Here is a 23587-nt window from a genome sequence, read left to right as displayed (position 1 = left end):
ACTTATTTGAGAATTTTACTGCAGCAGAAGCCTGCTCAAAACTAGTACTTTTAACTTTAAATTAGAAAAAAGCTTTTTTTCTTTTTTAAATATTCATATAAAATCTGCAGGCCTCTAGCTGTTGCAAGGTTCATTACACAGTGCTGCCAGGGTAAATGGGCACCACACATACACCTGTCAGACGTGTGCTACTACTATAACTGATAACAGCAATATTTCTTCTAAGATTTTAGTTTATTTATAAGATTAAGATTATAAAATAAATATGCAAGATACACGGTCTGAAAAATCTACATGGAATGTACTGCATAGCTTTACAGTCAGACTAAGTGTTACTGGAAATTACTTAACTGACATAGATAAGATCCTTATTTGTTAGGCAACTCTCATGGGTCGTGCATGAACATTTTTACATAGCGTATGGTTTACAGAAACATTATGAAATCCAATGCAACTGCGGTGACATGAAGTCCAGAGAAGAGAATCAAAAATTGCTCATCATCAACAGTTTCTATTCTAATCCTCAAGGCAAAAACCACCCTGCTAATTTTTACATGGAAATAAAAAGAATCCCACCTTGTCTGCGCAGTTCATTTTTAACAGCTTCCACACCTCCTGTTTTTTCAATGAAATCATATATGACCTTTGAAGTTTCTTTGTCTTTTAGTTGAGCCTCTGAAATTCCACACAGATCAAACAGGTTTTTCAGTTCTGGGTCTAAGTTGTTCACCTGCAAGTCAGATACATTAGTTTTAAATAGCTTGAAATAGAAGAATTTTTAAAAATATCATTTGTATTGGGGAAAAAAAAAAACCACGAAGCGTGTAGTTAAAAGGCCAAGAACATGTCTCTGGGGTGACTTTTCAGTCAGAAAGGACTATCTTAGGAGAGGTAAGTACCTTGCACAAAAACTTAAGTTTTGCATGTTTTCCCCTCAATCCCAGATCTCTTCTATTCCCTTCTACTCCAACATCCCTCTAAGTTTGGATCATATTATAAAATCACAACTTCTAACTATTCTGATGTACAGTTAAGTTTATTTAATGCCAATTTTCACAACTTACATTAAAAAGCCTCTAAAGCTTTTAATTATTCAATGTCTTGAATAATTTATTGAATTACTTACATCAAAACCTGTGTTTGGATCCCAACCAACATGTCCAATGTGTCTAAAAAAGCAGAAAAGTCCATTTAATCAGCATAAAAAGGACCTTGTTAACTAAAATAACAGGACACCAAGATAACTAGAGATTACTATCAGCTTCTACCTCCAGGCTTATAAGACATTATGCAATTCTTACTTCTCAATGCCCCATTTGAGAACGGAATAGTAAAACTTCCTTTACTCCCACTTTTTGTCTTGAGTCAAAAAGACCAAGTGGAGAAGTTATTTTCCCCCCTTAGGTTATGGTCTGTGGCAAAACATGAAGGCTCCATGCCACCCTGTGGTGCCTATGGATGGTGATGGAAGGACTGCACAGAGATCAAGGGAGGAGTTTGGTCTTTATATAGTAACTGGACCTCAAGATACTGCCAAGGTCTTGAGTGTCAAGCAGCTGGAAAACCTCCTCCTCCCTACCATCGCTGTTTGTTCTCTCATCACCCTTCTCCCATTCCTTCTTTCAAAGAAAAGTCAGGACTGTTTTCAGTTGCCATCTTCCTAGGCTTCTGGTAGCCATTTCATATGGCTACTGAAGTATTATTTGATGTGATGCTATAATCAGCTAAAAAGGCTGAAGAGTTTGTGCCCCTCCAAGCTACTTCATGCAACTGCTGTTGGCTATAGAAGACAGAACCATGTTACCAGCACTCCATGTTTTGGGTTTCTTTTTGCCAATGGCCAGTTCCAGAAACACAATGCAGTCTTCAGGAAGTCCAATTCAGAGTTTTAAAAATACCAGGTAAGCCATTAGTAGCCAACACAGTCTAGACTAAGCTTGTTAAATTACAAGGACTGTTTCGCTGTCCTTATACAGTGCCTAGCACAACCTTGTATTCTTGCTTGGGTCTGTTAGTACCACCAACAGCACAAGTTTTCTTCACGAGATTACTGAAGCTCAATGATCAATTTTGGTCTTGGTATAACTATGATTAGTTAACTACCCAGTTTGAGGGGGAAGAAGTAAAAAATCTGGTTTAAAAATGACATTATGCTACAGACAAGGCAAAAAAGGGAAGCCTTCTGTTTTGCCTAAATATTTAAATGCCTTTCGCTACCAAAATATAGGATGATTTATTGGTTACAGAATTCTGGATGTTAAGCTAGAGCTTGCTTCACATAAATTAGACACACATTTCCTAATACATAGTCTCATATCCAGTTGTAATGTATTAATTGGCATATGAAAGTTGACAAATTTACCAGCAAATACAATCTTACCCATGTATCTCTGCATATCTGTGCAATTCATTATGCCCTTTTAAGAAGTTGTGAGCATACGATTCAGAGCTTAGTGTACTTAATTGATATCAAAGTTTATATGGAGTAGTGTTAGCATTATTTCTCATTTATTTTTCATCCTTCAGAGTAAAGTAAGTTACTTGTACACATTGACTGTAACACATTGTTTTCAGAGGTCTTCTCAATGAAAATGCATACTTACCAGGTAACTGCAACTCTTATGTTATTTAAAACAATGCATACAGCAAGAAGTTATATTAATGTTAAGTATAGTCTGATCTCTTTTTTTCTCAGAACACTTAAAGTCCACATCTGTCTAACAGAAGGCATTTAAAAATTCTATCTACTGATTGCAACTTTGATCCAGCATAAACAAACAGTGACAGACACAGTATCACAGCTCAAGTTACATACAAGTTACCCTACTGGCATATTTGCCTAACAATACCAAACACCAATTCCTATATGTTTGTACAAAACCAGCGATTAAAGTATCTTACACAGTAAAATGACACTTAGCTGCACTCTACAGGAAACTTAACTAGACTTTAAGCTGAACAAAATAGGCTTTCAATCTTCTTTTGCAAAGGTTCACCACTTACAATTTAATGTTACATTTAATGATAGGGGAACATATCTTTTGTTTGAATTTCATTAAATATTTTATCATCTTATTCTCAGCTTTTCTAGGTCTCTTTTAATATTTTATGAGTGCACATAGTGCTTTGCAATGGTCAGAACCTGACAGACATAAACAAAGTCTCGAACTAATTTTACATCTGCGCTGCTGTACAAACCTTTCCACAAATTCTGATCAGAGATAAGACACACTAATGCAAATCATTATTTGCAATTTTGTCTGCATATGCTGAAGTCTGCATCAGTAGAGCTACAACAGTGACCAGCTACCAATCACTATTCAATTTTCTTTCTTTCACTCTTCCTTCTTTTCTGCATTTTTCAGTTTAAGTGACATTAACAGATGCAGCACTTCACTGATATTCAGATCAGAAAGAACGTGGTTGATGTCTGAATTGCCTAAGCACAGTCTGGTTAGGGAAGCTTTTAACCCATCTCTCCTTTTACTTTCTGTCCACTATCCCATTCTACAGAGCACTCTCTCAAAACACTGTGCAGTAACAATACTGTAACTGGTAATACCAGCATTACTTTTATGGCTTTTTATTCTGGGAAGGCATGTCAGTGGAAGTGATGCAAAATAATGGTTCAAAAGAACAAGACATTCACTTGGCATGTAAACCTCACACTGGTTTTCTAATACTTCACAGAAACTGATCCTTCCAGTAACTAACTCAAGCTCTTTAAATTCCTGTCGCTTTAGCAAATAAAGTACACTTATTTTAAAAGGCAGAAGATTAAAATACCAAACTATACTTCAAGAAAACAATAATTAATTCAGTAAACTGACCAAACCCAAGTTTCATGAAAGTGAAGCTTAAAATGATACATCGTAACTATTCTAAAAGCTTGAAGATAAATAAGAAACAATATTAGAAAAAACCAACCCATTCCTAAGAGGTGTATACATGCATGCTGTACTTTCATCACAAGAGATGGGTACTAGCCCATATACCAGAATAAGTAAGTTTGTAAACAGAAAGCTAGAGATAAAAATATGGCTATGTCATTTCTGCTGTTATGACAAGTCAGGACCCGCCTGTATGTTTTGTATGAGGAAGCACAGCTAAGCAGGCACAGCTGTAAGAATAACAGTGTTAAAGAGTTGACCATTGAGGCTAAATATGAGTCTGCACTGAGCTGACTACTTCAATAAGACATTTTATGCAGCTAAATTGTTTTCTAAACTATTTTAGGATAGCAAGTTACTTTTTGTTTACAGTTGTGGTAAAGTCCTCACCTGTGTATAAACTAACTTGCTTTCAAACCCCACAGCATTCCAGCTAGCATTCACTGTAGTTCAGGTTACACACAACAGTCACACATTCAAGTCTGGAGCATTTGCAATAGTAATTGACACACACACACACAAAAAAAAAAAGGAAAAGAAAAAGAAAAAAAACCCACCAAAACCCAAACTCAAACCCAAAAAAGTCCTTACTGGAAATTAGATGGTGTTCCAATATCTGCCTTTGTCAGTCTTCTCTTTTTAGTTTTTCCTTTCTTCTTTTCTTTGGCATATGAAATATTGTTGACTTGTGGAGTATAAAATCTGTTAGTTGTGATTTCTGGGTTTTTGATATCAACAGTTGCCATTGGTAGATTTGGGCCTGTGAAGGTAAAGTACAGGATTTTTACTATCGTGTTTCAACAAAGCCATATATAACCTACAAACTTTTTTTTTTTGAGTGGCACAATACTTGTACTGTAGCCATAGTTCTACATGCCACATGCATCTGGCTGGGTTCTGGATGTCAGAAACATAAACTAAGTTATTTGCTGAAGAACCCCTCCCACAACGTTGCTAGACCACAGCAGTGGCAGAAAAATTTTCTAAACTAGAATTTGATTTTTGCAACGTTGGCAAAGAAATTAATTCTAAACAGAAGAGCTTTCATGGGCACAGAACAATGGAAAGAGCCACATTAAGGTACAGCATACCTACAATCCTAGACAAGATTAAAGAAGTGAGTGCCATACACAGTAACACCCAGCACACCATTACCTTGGCAGCACAGTAAACTGATCTTAAAGGAGAGGGAACTTGCTCTTAATAAGCCCCAAGTGGGAATGCTTTCTGCCCTCGCACAGAGAACTAGAACATCACAAGAACTTCGGAAGGCTGCTCTGGACACACTATTGTCTCAAATATATGACAGTATCTGTGGAACTATTCAGGATTTCTTATTTCTTACTCTTCGACAAGTTTGCAAAATAAATTAAAGTCCCAGATAAGAAACAAAGCTTGAAGAGCAGTGACAGTAAAAACAGCACCAGAAATAGAAATTAAACACTCAAATTATGAATTATGTTCTCAAACCTTGTTCTTCATTGTAAACAATTCTGAATTACTACTCTCGTTATTTAAAATGCATCTGAACTATACTCCTGCCAATTTTAGCATTTTAGTATTATATTACTTGTAAATACTAGCAAATAGATATTCCTAGCATGTTTTCCACTCAGGTTTTTTAGTTTTGACAGAAGAGAACCCTTGACATAAGTAAGTGATAGTAGTATTTAAATACTAAGAGACAGTTTATCCATTTTTCATACATATATACACACACACGTATATGCGTATTTTTAAAGAAACCTGCAAAAAGGGTAAGTAACCTCATTCTTCCAAAACTGAAACTAAGCAGTCAATTTAAGATCAGTTTGGCCAGAAACAGTTTGAAAAGCATCCTCCACTCCGCTGTGAGTTACTATCCAATGTTTAGCAAATCAACTAAAATAAGAGTCATACATCCAGTCTTACTGGGCAGATGATAAAAATGTCTAGTTAGACTTTGATAAATCTGAACCTTATTTTGAAATTATTTTTTCGTAACTTCATTTTGTGTGGATAATTCAAAGTTCTCCTAAGCATTCTGAAAGGACCAACAAGCCTTAGGTTTCACAGTCTAAAGTCCAAATCAGAAAGAAGAAAGAGACAATACAATAGATAACATAGCTGTCATTTGGCGTTTAACACCTCAGTGGGAAGCCTAGTACTGGCCAGAACAAGAAACAAGAACAGAAACACGACACTGGGCTAGACAAAACTCATCTAAAACCATATGACAACTCCTACGTTTCTGTAGGAGTCTTAAAGGACAAGATCTGAAACTGCATTGAAACTGCAGGAAGAATTTCTGAAGTGTTTTCTGCTAAGCAGAAATGCTTTGATCTAGAAATGTTATGATGTAGACAACTGTCCTTTGAGAATACCAAAAACCAAATTGACCCATACAACCAAGTAAAACAACCTGCACTCTTAAAGTTACACTTAAAGTTAGCATTAATTCACTAATTGCCAAATATTATCAACCCAAAACTTAACAAGTGGAGTTAAGTGAATCTTCAGGATTAATTGAAAGTTAGTCTTAATTTCATTAGATTCAAAAACAAAATAAAAAATACTGTAAGAGTTCATTTTCACTTTAATCACCTATTATATTTTCTCACCATTACAGTGATATTTGTAATTTCAAAAGCTATATTGAGGTTCAAAAAGAAACATGTACCTTAGCACTTCTAGGAGGTTCTTTATATTCTTCTCACAATTCCTAACAGTCTTTGAAATTACACATTTTTGCATGTAAAATCCTAAAGTAACCACACAAGGTTTTAACCATGTAATGCAGCAGCCATTTGCAAATTGAAGTTTTATTCAGCTCAGCTGAAATTAAGGACTGATAGCCTGATACTAATTCCTTGATATTAATAATATTCATACCACAGATCACAGTAAACTCTTACGGATTAAAATTTTTCTTACCGTCAGGTTTAGACCTTAGATGTCCATGAGGGATTAAAGAACCTTGGAAAGAATTGTACTCTTCTAGAACTGCCATATTTATATCCAGTAAAATTTTTCCCATCATAAGACATGCACCTTCCCCATCAGATGTAGATAGCTCAAGAAATGAAGATGAGAGCGGCATATAGAGCTCATCATTAGGAAGTACCTGACAGTAGAGTGGCCTTAAGCATCCACTGTTACCAACATCTGTGACATCTTCAGAAGGGGCTCCAGAAAATGTAGTACAGAACATGTTGAAATGTTAATTCTATGAAATTCTTTGTATTTTATTTAGAACCTCTCTAGGCATCTGTCCCAGACTACAGACAGCGCTACAATAAATGCAAACTGTTCTAGTTAACATCTGAAACAAAATTCTGCCGCATGGTTCCTAAAGATTCCCTCAAAACCTAATTCTCTGACAAATCCTTATTTCATCCAGAACTTCACTAAGAGGTCAATTCAACCACAATAACTCTTCTTTATTTGCATAAAGAGACCTAGCTATTACAAATGAGTAGAACATAAATCCCAGGAAATTACAGACTAATACATTTTACATAACTGTTAATGCCAATTTGATTTTAATCCTGCAATTCTACAAAAAAAAAAAAAAAAAAAATCTTAAATCCGTACCATTGAAAACGTCATATGAAAAGACAGAGTGTTTTTTCCATGCAGCTTCAACGTATGCAGAAAATCCAGACAAACAAGCCCCACTAAAACAAAATTCCCCGCAGTATTTCAAGCATGGATCATGTGAGTACAGAAATGTGACTGTTCTTGTTTTTCAGTTTTAAAGGTTAATTATGCATTGATACCCAGTACAAAAAAGCAGGTATTCCATTTTTTTTTTCCCCCAATAGAATTTCACTGCATATGGAGAGTAAAACAGAAATTAGCTGATCCTACAACATGTTTTTTTTTTCCAGTTACATGCTGACAGTATATATCTGCTCTAGTCCGAATTCCAAATACTGAAATGCAGAGTCTGTGAGAGTATAACCACCTGAGGCTATAATTCATACCCTGACTACAGAGGGCATGACCACACCTAACTCTTTGCCAGCAGAGAAGCCAGGCATTATAGAATTTGACAGAACCAGAAAAGGAAAATGGACAGGTTGTGAAAGAGTATGTGGATGTCTCAGTGAAACAGTTTACTAAAAAGCAGAGATGCTCAGATCTTTGACTAGTGATTATAAACCTGAAACATTGGGCATAAACCTGTATCTTCTACAGAATATTCAGGATAAAGGCACGGGACCAATGAATGCAAGTTTAGTATGCGAGTATTTTTCTCAAAAAAATGTTGTTGCCTGAGGCCTTACGGGATGAATTATGGAGATTATTTTAAGCACAAAAGTTTTTGCAGGCTTAGTTTTTACAGGTTTAGTTTTCTTAAATCTTATTCCAATCACAACAGCAAACTAGACAAACAAATTGTTTATGTTACTGTTGGTAACATTTAGCGATAAAGGCTATATTTTTTGTGGTAGGTGGCACTACACAGTCACCACTGCTGTATTCCTTCCCGTCTGCTCTGCAGATATTGCTATGAGGGATGCACTGTGTAGGTGAGCAGAAACAAATGTTGCTCAAGAGGCAGAAGAGTTAAAACCTTCTGAAAGCTCAGAAAAGCTGGTAAGATGATCATGAATGGTATTACGTGATTGTTTCAAAACTAAACAACCCAGTCCCAGTTGAAGGAATCGATACTAAAAATGCCTCGTCTAAACTGATGATTGCCTGAACTTCCTCAAAACTTAATATTTATGGAAAATAAAGAGTAATTTTTTTGAGAAGTATTCCACAGCGGGGGGCGGGCGGGGGGAGGGGGAGGGAGGCTTTATTTGGATATAAAAGATATCAGTAGTTTCCGTAATTCAGGATTAGTTAAGGATTACCTATTTTGGTGACCTACCAAGATGCTTGGATGTCTTGGTTATTATAAATTTAAGACTACTTCCTCAGGCCATAAGGGTACCTCAAATGATCAGTTGACTATACCCTTGCTAAAGCAGCAAACTAACGGATACAGTGATATGACCTATGATCTGGATCATCAACAGAGTATCACAAGAGAAATCACTTTTGAACTTCAGTGTGAATTCAGAACCACAAAGACTCCAAACTTGATGTTCATTGATGTGCATTTTTCACTTGATTTTAAAATAAATGGTAAAAAATTTTTGGATCAAATTGATACATAGTTTTGACTCCTTCCATCAATGTAATGAGAGGATCTCCTGAAGAACCTGTATCTTCATGCCGGTGAGATGTATTCCCGAGAGACAAATAGATCCAAACAATCCTTCATGCAAAAAAAAGTTTAATACTGACAAACACATGACATATGACTGAAAGGCTCTGTTACACCGTTAGCCGGATACACTGAAATTGAAATTCTATGGATGTTTTATGAAATCTGTCATCATTATGCCTGCCTTTAGACAAATAGGCTAACTTCTAATTTCAGCATTCATTTCTGTATAGTGATCCTATATATTCATGTTCTGAAGATCAAGCAGCAAATGCAAGCTACAGAGTTTTCTTCTCAGTTTAAGCTGAAGGGCCTCTGTCCTATTTGCAACAAAATATGCTCCTCCAAAAACATTCTTTACAAATGCCAGCTAAGCCACAAATCTTTCAAGCTACAACTAAACAAATACCAAAGAACAGAAACAAAACAAATATACTAGCCTCCAGAATAAGAGTTTACTGCTTTTGCCACCACATGACTACCCTGAACAAGTCCAAAACAAAGCTATACATAAACAGTAAATTACAGCAGTAGGAAAAAAAAAAATGCAGTGATTCATGCAAAAACCTTACCATTTGGTGGGTCTCGTCTTTTTTCTGTTGAAAAAGAAAAAGAGCTATTTATTCATAGGTATCACAGGAAAAATTCATTCTAAATTTTAGTTTCTAGTGAAGCTTTCAATGACCTTGAACTCAAACTTAAGAATCTATTAATATCCTTAAAGCCTACTTGTTGTGCAGTTGAAACAAAGCATTACAGAACAATAAAAACCCAATCTTAGATAATAAGCACTGATTTCAAGCAAGCAAACCGAGTAGGACCATAAGGAAATAGCTACTGAGTTGGTTTCAGACATTTTGACTCCAAAGTAAGGTGAAATATTCAAAAAGCAGCTGTTTTAGTACAACCTATCAAAGCAAGATTTTTTGAAGCGTTATGCTTTCTCACGTCCACTGAATGAAACTGTTCCTTCATTTTTATTTGAAATATAATTAGCACTTTTATACAGTATGGTCTCCCACGGAACCTAAAATATATTATAATTATTTTTGGTTTTACGCAAAGTAAATAGGACACAGACGGGCAAGACACTTCACCTATGTTACCCAGCAGGTAACTGAATAATATGGAAACAGAACTAAAATCTCCTTAGTACTTATCTGATATTCTATTCACAGCGGCAAACTGTTTCACAGACCATGAAAAGTTTGGCTTGGTGATTTAAAATGTAGTTGTAAACATTTCACACCTCAGTACTCTCAGCCTATAACAATAAATTCTCCTTTAAAGGAGATTTCCCTCACTTACTATTAACTCCTATCCACCACATTTACCTACCCTGCAACCTACCACAAATAACATTTACCTATCCTGCAACCATCCTTCAAAACCCCCAGTACACAGTCACACTATTTGTGTACCTACACACACACTGTTAAGAATTTTGGAGTTAGTAGTACTCATATGGGCAAGCAGTTTGTCACCTCACCACACCAAAAAACATGGCTCTATAAGGAAGGCTGTACATCCCTCCTTTTCAGATCTGGAGTATCTGAAATCTAACAGGGACTCCCAAGAGTTTTGTAGTAAGAATTTGTAACAGACATTTCACTTTTCAGCCAGTCCCAGAAAAACTGCTAACTTATTATATTTTTCCAGACACAAACATAAGGGGAAGGGAGAAGGTGCCTCCACAGATGGTATTGACCTTGTCCTAGCAATATTTAGAAAATCTACACTCCTAAGTGTGCAAGGCAAGTCAGCTGATCTTCAGGTAGGAATAAAGTACTTGTCAAGGTCATCAAACCTTCAGAGGAAAGCGACCTTGAGAATCAACTTTTGCTGAGCAAGCCTTCTAAAGACAGACAGTTGCCTCTTAGCTCACAGCATACTAGTTTTAGACACAGAGGTGGAGAACCTCTGCAAGGGAGCCTCAGCAAAAGATATCAGGTCTGAGGGGAGGGAAAAAAAAGCTTTTTGGCCAAATACTGTGCTTTCTTTTCCTAGAATATTCAGTTTAAGAAACCACTGATGTGATTTTATTCAACAAGTCAGAGACAGCAAAGGAGAGTGCAGGACTGTTGCAAGTCATTTGGCACAGGATGGGAAGCTGGCAAAAGCCAGAGGTATTCATAGAAGTGTTAAGCGGCCTTGGGCCACATCATGAGAATCCATTACAATTTTCATTAGAAGAAAGAGTTCAAGAGAAAAGATAGCGGAAAACAAAGCAAGACATTTTAAATACTTCCTGTATTTTTTGCTGGGTATATAAAAGATTAATTTGTGGCCCAAAGATACTAGATCTGTTTTTCTGTGGTTCCCACTTCTGACTAGAAAATACGAACTCCTGTACTGAAGTGCAGATAACCTGACTGGAGAGTGGTGTATTTCTCCTTTTTTGAAAATGGAGATGCCTACTGATCCAAAACAGATCAACTTCACCAGCTGCCTATGTCCAAAAAACACAGCTCCCTTCAGTAAGTATTCCTGGAAACAAGAATGATCTCTGCTGAGACTTGAATCCAATGGAAGCTGAGCACTTCAGAGATGCTTTTGTCTCCCAGGCAGCAAAAACAAAAGCTGTGACCAAAGATGAAGAAAAAAAAAAAAAAGCTCTCCATATTAAGTATCCAGCTTGAAGCTTATGAAGTGTGTTAGGAAGGGCATCAGGAGCTAAAGGCTTGTGGAGGAAAAAGGCAGCTTCAGAGAGGGCTAACAGAGCTCCCACCCATGAGCTATAAGCAATCCATAAAAATTAGTCAAGAAGCCTCCTACTTCAGAAAAGCCGTTAAGAACAAGGCTCTGTTCTACAAACTTCTGCTGCCCTTTTATGGCTGAGTGCTCAGCATGTGAAAAGGACACTTGTGTGTGTACACACATTAACATTTCTGAGGCAAGATAATAAAAATCAAAACTAATAGTAGCTATGTGCAAGAATACCTGAAGTGAGAATGTACTGTGCCGACAAACACTGAGAAGAGAAACAATGTTCACCCTGCTTACCAGGGGAACTATTTGGGATTAGTTCAAGAAATAAATGGAGGGATTATTTAAGTAAGTCTACCAGAGAAATTAACTAATTATAGTAATTTCTTCCTAGCCTAAGGTTAAAAATTTAATTGACTTTAAAAAAAAAATTAAAAAAAAACAAATCAGAATTTAGCTAGCTGAAAACCAGCCTGATTTTAAAAAGATTAAGACAACGCACCAATAATTCTTCCTCTGCCTTTCTCCCTCGTTCTATTCTCTATTAGATATTTTGTACATATGCAAGCTTTTGTACATTCCCTATTTGGAGCCAAACTTTCACCTCTCTGGAACTCCAGATGCACTTAGTCGGGAGTTGTCTGTATACTGGAGTGCATTTCATGCCGAGTGAGAAAGAGCAGAATACTGTTGCCTCTTCTTGCAGCTGTTAGTATTTTGTGTACTAGTCTCAGCACCAAGTTTATGACCCAGAACTGCTATTCTTGCTACCTTCCAACAACATAAGCTTTCCATAAGACCCCTGGAAAAGTCTCCTAGCAAGCCCTGAATGGTATAACAGGCTGCTAAGTGATCACATCGAGTACTCATTTCAGCTGAAAGCATGTCAGGTGGCATTGCTATGAAATGAAACATATTTTGGAAAGCAAGGGAGTAAAAATCCCATTAAAACAGAAAAGCATCAAACCAGACTATTACCTCTGTGTTCGAGAAGTTAAGATGCATTAGAATACACACACACAATTTATATATACATGATAAATAATATACAACTTTCATATCTCATTTGTTATAGATAAATCTATGTATAAATTAATGTATGTTTTACATAAGCATGTATATATAAATAAATAAATATATAAACACCAACAGCAAATCAGCTTTGACTTGGGCAAGTGCAAAGCCTGTTATTTTGGAAGCACAATTAGATACAGTCGCATCAATGACAAATACAGAACTCCATCTGGTGGCTTGACTAAGGAATCTCTATGATTGTTTTCAATTCTTGCTTTGCAGCTCTTAACAAGAAAAAAAAAACTTGGAGTTTTTTGTTCTGGTGCTGGGTTTTTTGGGTGTTTGGTTTTTGTTTTGTTTTGTTTTTAATTAAAGTTGTCTTCAAGTTTTAAGTGTTTGGGGAGAAGGAGTTGTTTGTTTGTTAAAAGACAATGTATGGAGTAAGCTCATCCTACAAGATGAGTTTGAGCACACAAACCAAGCTCAAGAAAAACTTACATGGTCCTGTAAAAAAAAACCTCTACGTGGAAAGACAGAGGTCCTGTGAGCGGGAGGTTTGATTGAACCACTATTTTCAAACAAAGTTTGCTATGGCCAATAATGCAAACACATTTCCTGCAAAGTCATGTCTGTGCACTGTAGCACTGTGTTTTAGACACATAATAAGAGTGAAACTTCAGTAACAGGAGATGTGAGCTGATGCAAAATTACTTTTACACAACAAGTATAAGAAACATTATTAATGTCACTTCTTAATGACCCCACTTCTTCTCATGAAACCCTATAAACTTATTCTAATTCTGAGCAGAGGGAATCTTAAAGAAGCCATTTAAGCTTCTGGAACAAATACTCTGCACTTGAGTCACCATACCTGAATGAAATCCAAGTGAATACATATAGATGGTTCCCAAGAATACTTGTAAGGATGGCACTCCAAGATGAAGGCTTCCTCCCTCTACATTAGTCTACACTGCATTGCCAGTGCAATTCAATTCCAGAATGGGCTACAAAACCGCATCCTGTAGCTTGAACACAAGTCCATGCTACAGCTTACAGCAAGCCTCAGCACATCCATGTGTTCACAGCCTATGTTTTATATCACCTTATTCTTCATGGACATATGGCTGTCAGACAGGCAAGTTGTTTATGGGCTCCCTGGAAAAGGACCAAGACAAGATCTGTAGGAAGCCTGAGCTCCCTTTAAAACACTGACCATGTTCCTAAGGCATCTTGCAGCTGGCAAAAAGCATGCTGTGCTTCAGACTGTCCTTAGCAGCACAGGACAGTATAGGCACATTATGTCTTCTGTTCTTGGCCTCTGCCAAGATCACTAGTTTTGAATAGAAGATATTTTGCTACTAAATGCTGGACCAATGCCAAAAATTCATTCACATGAACTACTGAACATACCAGATGGTAAAATCTTTGTTACAACCCACTCGGGCTGAATTTAAACAAATCAGTTATAAACAGCCCAGAGCTAAAAGAGGTTTTAGTCAAATGTGAAAACAGCTTACAGAAAGATTTCTGGTTTTCCCACTGACAGCTTACCATTTTTGCTTCCTCCTGATCTATATTTTCAAACACCACAACCTTGGAGTCTCAGCTTACAAGGAAACTTACAGCATGGAGCACCAAGTTATTTCAAAAAAAGATTATTTTTGCACAATAGAGAAAAGAAGCACGCTTTAATAACACAATTACTTCTACATATAAACATGGCAGTAGTGCCTCTAGTAGCTTTCAGACACAGAAGTAGCTTCCTGCCTCCCCCCAAAACAACATAAAGAAGCCTGAATTTAAGATTAATTTGAATATTTACCAGATTTTCTCTGCCGTCGTCCAAGTAAATCTGTTACTGTTTTGCGGAATAGTTTAGCTTCTTCTTCATTAGCAAAATTAAGACCAACTTGACATGTCTGAAAAACATTAATATTCCCCCACCCATGACTAAGAAGATGTTTCAAAGGCTTTCTTAAATGTCTTCTTACACCTTCTGATTGTATAATCAGAAAAAAATCATCACTACAAACTTGGAACCAAGTCTTAGTGAAACATTCTATCTTAGGAATGTCTGTCTACTAATCAAGTTTCTAGAGATTCTGGCTAACAAATTTGAGCAAAATCTTGTAGCTTGAAATAAACGGGGGAGAGGAAAATTTGTGCTTTAAGAATACATGATACTTCACAAACATCATCTCCAAGTCAAAATGTAATTTCATTAAAGGGAGTTGAAAATAAAGAACTGCATTTTATGCTTCTGTCCTATGTTTTCCAGTTGAGATAGCAAAAAAATTCTTTTATAAATAAGCTTAAAAAGCTTCAAGGAACACAGGTAATATTGTACTTTTATAAATAATTTACAGAATGAAATAAAAACCTCAGTTATATTAAGAGATGCTACTGTTCAAATAAAAGGCATTTTAAAATAGGCATTCAAAGATGTTGAGACTCACATCTCCAGCAAAGGTATGAAAATATCCTCTAGGGCTATTATATACAAAGTTATTGTACAGCTCCTGCTCCCACAATAATTTCCCATCCTGAAAAGAAGAAAAAGATTTTGAAAAACTTAGATGAATTGCAGAGTTTAACTTCTTTCACAATAGAACCTATTAAGAGTTGGAAGCTGCATGGTGTTAAGCATCTACCCAATGAATGAGCTCAGTCAAAATCAAAATATACTGGAACTTGTGGAAGACCATTCCATCAGGTCACTGTGTTCTGTTCAAATTCCTGGATGTTTTCAAAAAACATCCTTTAAGTTCTACAATCCTGCAATAGTGATACTGGGAGCAGTAAGTGATCAGTGATATGAATACAGTGATAACAAGCAATAGCAATAAAGGAGACTTCCAGTCTCCTGTTACTATCTCAGGTTTGACTTGAAAACAGTTAACTTAAAGGGAACAAAAATCTCAACTTTTAAAGAAGTTTTATATATTTAAATGGCATTATAGTTCAGCACCCAAGGAACAGGTTTCTCACTAAGTCTAATAGTCAAGTGACCAAATCACAAAGTCAAATGCCAGCGTCAACTGGCAATTCTGAACAAATCTGAGAGACTTCAAGCACTGAATGCTGACAGATAACGAGCTGTTCCTGGCTGTAGAGATAATGGGAAGCTTTCCAAAGTCTCAGCAAAGTCAGTAGGACTTCCGCTTTTCAGTATCATTTTTGTTATGAAAACACATCTTGGACACTTGATCTCTTAGTTCCCACTGTCTTGAGTAAAATATTGTAAAAGGACAAAGATCTTTACTACGAATGTATATATTGTGGAGGGAAAAAAAGAACTTATTTGTCCTGCACTTTTCACAAGCACCAACAGGCTAATCAAAAAGACTGTTTCCACCTGTACAGAAGACAGCATCTATTTTGTTAATATCACCCAAAGTAGTGACACCCACTAGAATTTTGATAGCTATCCATCTCAGTGACACTATACTAACTTTCACTAGGTTTGACTAATCAGATCTGTAGAGGACAGCTTCTGTCAGCTGCAAGAAAATTGTATCTGATATTTATTTCCATCCATAAAAGCTGACATCTATGAAATAATTTAAATTTATAATACCTGAGAAAGTTGCACTTGCCTATTAATAAGCACTGTAATTGCACCACTTAAAGCACAACCATTTACTTGAGAATTTCTAGGAGTTTGTAGCTACGACAACCTACACTCAATTCAATTCAAAATGGAGAATGAATACAATCAAGCTTAAAGAGTCTGAAAAAGGAAAAAAAATGCTTACCTTAATGTCAAATATTCTGATAAAATACGACCTCTGCGGATTGTCCTTTACAAGGCAAGCTACACCACAGCATTTCTTTGACCACATGGCATTGCGATCTGCTGCATATATTTGAACAACTGCTGAAGACATCGTCTGAAAAGAAAAGGTAGCTATTACTTTTAAGGTAAAAATCACAAGTTCTACATTTCATCTTTTACCAAAGCATTTCTTAATTTTGTTCCTTGTTCTAGGCAGAAACTTTGATGATTTCCCATGTGGTAACACAGTAAAGTTCAAATGACCCCAAATCACTTCTACGCTTTAGATTTTCACTTCCACAAAAGATTTAGACAGCTTAAAAACCCAGCTGAACTTTTTGTACTTGCTCATAAAAATCAGCAAAGAGACTTTGCCTGTAAGAGGCAGACCAGTAACTATGGTGGTCACACAGAGAAGCCCTACTGTGGAACTAAATTTCTTTCTGTTCAGTACTTCAAACTGGATAGAAATGCAATACTCAGGCTAGAACTGTAACTTGCACAGTGCCTGGAAACACTCCCAGGTACTGGAACACAACTGTCTACATTGCCTAATTGTTCAAATGGTCTCTGGCATGATTTTAGCCTATGCCAAATAGCAAACTCCTAGAATTCTTGGGCATGGTTTGAGAATTCACATGAGCTAGGCTTGTTCCCAGTTGGCAACTTGAAATTGTCCTGTTTTCAAATTGAGACATTTTAATAAGAGATGAAGATTATTCCACACCAGATTGCTTCAGTCACTGGGAATGTTCCTCAGCATATTTTCTAGTATGTATGTGTCCTACCTTGAAAGTCCTATGAGGGAATGAAAATTGGAGCCTTTGAAGGATATTTATTTAGTAGCCAAGTCATAAGGACATAAAGTGTAAAGGCCCTGTAATGGGACAGACCAGAGGCTATCTAGCCCAGGATCTACTCTCCAACAGCACCAGATGCCTAGGTAAGAACACAAGAGTACACCGTACACTATGGGAGTATACCCACAGCAACTGGCAGGTTGGAGCTCAAAGCTCCCCTGAGCTTTGCGTTTTACAGCACATGCTGGATTTTTCTTTTGTGAATTTATCTAATCACTCGTCAGACCCACGTGAACTTCGGGCATCACAACACCGCGCACCATTGTATTTCACAGTTCACTTATGCACTGTGTGAATAGTTAGCTACTTTTATCTAAAAGTTTGCCACCTGCTAGTTTCAGTTGACTGTCCCTCCTTGTTGTTTTACTAGGAGACAGTGTTAATGGTTTCATAGTTGCCTCTCCATGCTGCACATGCTTTTATAGATATTTGTCACACTTCTTTGCCCTGTTAAGTTCTCTACTGTTTAGGAAGTCATTTTTGTACCAAGGAAAAAAAAAAAAATCATTCTACACTTTAATTAGCCATGTCACTCTCACATGGATCTTACCTAGTCCTACCACATCCTTCTTTGATTGGGGATGAGACTTATGCTGTATGAATCCAGTTTGTTAGCCTTTTGAACATAGGGTCACAATAATATTGTTTTCTGGTTTGTTCTCTATTTCTTTCCCTGTAAGTCAAAAAGTTTTATTTCCTTTTTCACCATGGAACATTAAGCAGATGTTTTCATAGATCTGTTATAGTTCCAAGATCCTTCTGCAGGGATCACATCTAGTCTGAGTAGTGGGCTCCGTATTAGGTTTTCCCCACCCTACAAGCATTACTTTGCCTTCATCAACACTGACTACTTGCCAGAACAGTTGACATCTAGAATGCAGGCATGTCTTGTTGCATTATAAGATTATCTACTAAATAACAATATCACCCATGTCATACTTTTCAACTGGTTTAAAACAATCAAAAGAATAATCTAAGTTTCATGGGATTTTTTTTATCAAAAAAAATTCCAATTTTGTTAAAATAGAGTCAAAGTAATACAGCCAGACTGACAGCTCCTCCTTGGGGAAGCTTTATAACCTTTGCCCAAGAACTGTGATGTAACTTTCACAAGTCAAGATATAATTCTGTTCCTCCTTGCACCCACCTCTTCAGAAGCTGTCAGACTGGCTACTAATCTTTCTGGTAACCTACAGAAAGAGTTAAAGCATGACTGGTTGATGAAAAGAAAGCTTTGCAGTTGCCTCCTCAAATGCTCCACAAGTAAGTGTAGAGTAAAGCTTCTCTCCCTAAAACCTACAGAGTAATATGAATAATTTAATCATAACTGGACTTGTCAGATGAGTAAAAAGGGACCCTTGAATTAGCCATACTACCACAACTACCAGGAACAGTTAGCTGAAATTAAGTTGCAGGTATAAGAGATGCCATTTTTCCCCTTATGTTGCAACAGGCAAAGACTTAATTTTGGGCACAACTGGCCAGATTTTGTTCAAAATTTCTGCTAACAGCCTTCTCTCTCATTTCTCCAATATCATCTCATTGTTAAACCGATAGACAAAAAAAAAAAGAGCACAGGTGGGCCATTCTACAGTTGTAATGAAGGCATTGCGTTCAACCACAGCAACTATCCCACTGTCCGTGCAAGAAGCCTTCTCAACCCCCCAAAACAAGTCCAGCTCCACTAACCTCCCCCGCAACAGGACTACCCACAGAAATGGGTGGTCTTGGAAGGAATTATGCAACTTAAACAGAAGACAGTGACCTGTGTCAAGAAACAGCTCCCTATGCATTGCTTCCTATCATATCTAGCAGCAAAAGCACCAACTGGATTATCTGGGTAAACCAGTAACTGTCGTAACTCGATGATGATTGCATATAAAACCTTGAACCGGCACCTAGCCCATGAGTAGACAGAAGAATATTACACAAAAAGAGTGTGTCCTCATTCTGCATAATCGTAATAGATTTAATGTGCACTTGGATACCCTATGAGTAGAGCTTAATTTACAAGTTAGAGAACAATTTCACTGAATCTAAAGTAGGTGTTGTTTGAGGCCTACCAAGCTTAGAGTTCAATTACATTTTAACTTATTCATTAGCATTGTGAAAATTCTAGTGTTGACAGACTGCGATGAGGCTTTCACATGTTAGAACATATAATTACAAATTCCACTATTACACCTCTATCCTTTTTTTTATTAAAAGGACAATACAGGGAAAAATACAAGGTGTTTTTTTGTGGGGAGAAGGACAATAAAATCCAACTCCTTTTACTTCAGCCACTGTTCATTTTCATCACGCAGAGCAGTGGTGCCATGCTTTATGCTTTTCAGCTTCTGAAAGGCAAGTGGCAAAAATATTTAATCATCTACAGCCTTTGGAAACTTACAAACTTACCAGCAAAATTTAAACCTTGAGAAAATATATGAACCATAAACTTCATCTACTGATATTCATTATGAATCCTAGCCACATAAATTCAATTAAAAAAACCACCCAACTTTAATTGCAGAATTGCAGCATCTGAGAACATTTATACAAATATCGTAACTTGAGTATTCTACTGCATTTTCTGAATGACCATTCACTTTGTCTATTTTGAAGCCAATTAATATACCCAGCTCAGTTTCTCACAGCATTCTTGAAGAGAACATTGCATTTAAAAGTATGGGTTCTTTAAAACTATATGTAAATATTCCTTCACAAGAGGTCATGCCACCAATTTTACCGGCAGAATTGAACAGGACTGCCATTAAATACTCAATGTAATTAGTGCATTTTTTCTGAGCTATAGTAAGTTGATTTGTTACTTAATACCTAAAGTTATTACTGTATTTTCAGGAGATGGATTTTGAAGCTGGCACTACCGCTTTGCTTAACAGTTTTGGCAAGGACCTTGTCCTTTTTATGTATCTATGTATTTGGAAAAGGTACATAGGGGAAAGAAATAAGGTAGCCCACCCAAAACTGATGGGCCATGGAGATGAGAATCAACCCCCCCTCAGTTCCCTTTATTTTTTCCACAGTCAAGCTCCAGCTGGAGGACATGCCATTGATTCCAGGGACTTGTCACACCCCGCAAACTCATGAGCTATGAAGCAATAAGTCTGGTGGTGTCAGCTGTACGCTGGCTGCCTCACTGGCAGAGCTGGTCTCATCCTTGGACACACATACTGCAGGATATGTGGTATCAACAAAAGGCTCATGAAAACACCTTCTGCCTGCAAAAGGTAGCCACAACTAGTCATCACACATTTGCAGATGTGATCACAGCAGCCACTGATAGTTTTCAACTGGGCAGCAGATAGCTGTGTACTTTGATCAGCTTCTGGTGTGAACATTTGCTGCAGTAGCCTGTCAAGTTAATGACTTGGTGTAACTCAGTGTTTCTCAAAAACAGTAAAGCAAGCCAACACAGACAGTGGCACATCTCAGTACAAGAGCCATCACACTAGATTGCTTATGGTTGACATGGATTGTGAAAAGCTAAGCAATTACAGGAAACTACAGACATTAAAACACAGTGGGCCAAAAGTCACAACAAAGAGCAGCAGCAAGATTAAGGCTATAAGAGGATGTTCAGCCACCTCAGTATACACCTGAACAGAAAGCTTTTCAAGACCCATTGGGATGGTTTTTGTAGTGTTCACGTACAGTTGACCACTACTTGTGGTGCAAAGACCAAAGACTCATAAAATGACTTTGGTTGGATGTGACCTCTGTAAGTCTTCCAGTCCAACCTCCTGCTCACAGCAAGGGTAATTAGAGTTCAAGTTTCTCAAGGTCCTGTCCAGTTAAGTTTAAAGGCTGCAAATCACCTCTGGGGAACCTGTTCCAGTGCTTAATCACTCCCATTTTAGTGCCTGTAAAAATGCAACTAAGTTTAATGTATTCTTCCAATGCTTCAGTATTGTTATGTGTTACATGTTGACAGTACTACTGAAGATGATTTCTAGCAGTGATTTTCAATCTTTTTCCAATTTTAAGAGTCACAGTTTTTCCAATAAGGGTGCAGAACCCTGCATACGTACATAATTTAATCGCATATGACAGGCTTGCTTTTCTTAGTTATCCTTTTCAGCCCCTGGAAGTATCTTACAAATAAAACGGGGGAGAAAAAGACCTTGCCCTGTAATGTAAGAATACAAGTAGTAGCAGCTGTCTCCAAGCAGAGTAACCTCTTGAAAAAAAACATGCTGATACAATGCCTGTAGCTTCTTCACGAAGTCAGTCTGAAGACTTTCAGCCTGAAAGTCACAGTGAACACAATTAGCTACTTTAAGATTTTTGTGGAAAAAAGCTATGGTGAATAGTTGTGTGCAATCCAAACCGTGTAAGAATAGAAATCAATATTTCTATTGTCTTTTCCTTAAAGTAGGTATCTGGAAAAGTTGTCCTGATCAATACTACAGCTGGTGAGAAGGTACCTCTGGCAGGCATTTTTTAAGACCTACTACGGTGGAAATCCTTATTATGGCTAAGCCAACATGCTGAAGCCTCACCAGGTAATGCTGGGTGCTCCTGGGTCACTCATTTCTTCTTTGGCACAAGACCAGGAAGATACCCAGCAGTTTGCTCTAGGGTGACTGTTCAAAAATAAAGGGCTGTTGCTATTCATGGACATTAGAACAGTGGTAAGTAATAGCCTTCCTCAGACAGCAGGGTTCAGGAACAGAGACATACTAACATCAAGTACCACTTCACTGTGGAAAATGCTTAGTGAGGTGTAACTCTAATCTTGACCACAAGGACAGGGAGCTTCAGTACCAAGGCAATCTCTAATAGCCTAGCATTATCTGAGTCATGGAAGAAGATATGGAAACTCATTAAGACTCATGAATGAGAAAGACAAGAAGCAGAAGTGAGAATGCAGGGTAGTTAACTCTAAAGAAGTTAGAGTAAGAAATCAAGACTAATCCACGGAAAATTAGGCAATTAGATGGAACTCAACGGTTGACATTTCGTTCTCTAGATTACAAGTATTCTGCAGAAAAAAAAAACAAAAATGTAGCACTGACCAATCAAGCAGAAATATTGCTTGAAATCTTAGTTTATCTCAAAAAAGCTTATGTTTAAGCAATTACACATTTAAATGTCGATACTTTAACAAATTCATGTTATTCAAAGCAAACAAAATTGGAGTTAGGTAGTGATAATACCTTCCTGTTGTTCTGCAATTACCTTATTTTCAGCGTCTAATAAATATATGTAGCTTCCAAAAACGTTTCTGCAGTGCTCAACATAGCTATGCATTTTATCTCATCACTCTTAATACAGAAACATAAACAAAACCTGCTGCAGGACCAGGCACTGGAACCTCCTCCCCTTCTTAAGGGAAGGCCTTTGGTGGCCTACACAACCAAGCTCTGCTCGCTCTTTCTGGCAGTTTCATTTCCCTTCTGCACAGTGGTCCCCTTTCAAGAGAAAATGTAGCTATTTGCTTGGCACTGAGGATGTCTCCTGCCATGTGGGAACACTGTGTTCCCTTCCTGCTTAGGAAGGGCTGATAACCCACTTCCAGGGTGAATGTTCTCATCACCACGCAATCCTACAGAAGGCATGCACTGCAATCTCCTCCAACGGTGCTTTTAAATGAAGTGAGTAAGCCTGCCACTATTCAGATGATCCCTAACTAATTAGACCACATAAACTACATGCAATTATGCTTCCCTAACAATTTCCACAGTATAAGTAGCAGAGGCATTTGTTAGAGTAGACAAAAATATTTCCTAGCACTTTCACAGAAACTTAGAAAACTTGCATTTAATTAGGTTGAGAATCCTACAATATTTATTAGCCCTGGATAGTAGGTAATCCAACTGTCTTAAGCGTGGGTGTCTAGTATGACGGTTTAGGTGCAATTCAGGCATAAACAGCAAGAAATACGAACACAAATCAACACTTATGCCAAATTTTAAAGGTCTCAATAAGTATTCACAAGTGTCAACTTGTAATTACTTACTTTTGCAGTTTTAGACGAGAAGGGATGGAGATAAGAAGAAACAGCGCAAGGAGAGAGAAAAGATTAGTGACACTAAAGGCAGACGGCTTTTGCTTCCTGCTGACACCTTCATCTGAAGGACCACAAGGATTATGGCCCCAGATGGCAGAAGAATACGTACAATATATGCAGCTGACT

General features: G+C 37.2%; 1 protein-coding gene across 1 annotated transcript in view; it reads right to left on the bottom strand.

The window, feature by feature from the left end:
* Positions 1 to 23587, bottom strand: part of WASL (WASP like actin nucleation promoting factor) — a 50481-nt gene that overhangs the window by 6851 nt on the left and 20043 nt on the right. The window contains exons 2-8 of the mRNA XM_075146767.1: positions 16566 to 16700; positions 15267 to 15353; positions 14633 to 14729; positions 9663 to 9686; positions 4482 to 4650; positions 1127 to 1169; positions 577 to 730 (exon numbers count right to left, since the gene is read on the bottom strand). Of these exons, the coding sequence (XP_075002868.1) occupies positions 577 to 730; positions 1127 to 1169; positions 4482 to 4650; positions 9663 to 9686; positions 14633 to 14729; positions 15267 to 15353; positions 16566 to 16700 (709 nt within the window). The remainder of the gene's footprint in view (positions 1 to 576; positions 731 to 1126; positions 1170 to 4481; positions 4651 to 9662; positions 9687 to 14632; positions 14730 to 15266; positions 15354 to 16565; positions 16701 to 23587) is intronic.

Source organism: Calonectris borealis, chromosome 1, assembly GCF_964195595.1.
Source record: "Calonectris borealis chromosome 1, bCalBor7.hap1.2, whole genome shotgun sequence".
NCBI lineage: Eukaryota > Metazoa > Chordata > Aves > Procellariiformes > Procellariidae > Calonectris > Calonectris borealis.
Note: the sequence above shows the minus strand (reverse complement) of the source record. Positions and strands in the feature narration are given on the sequence as shown.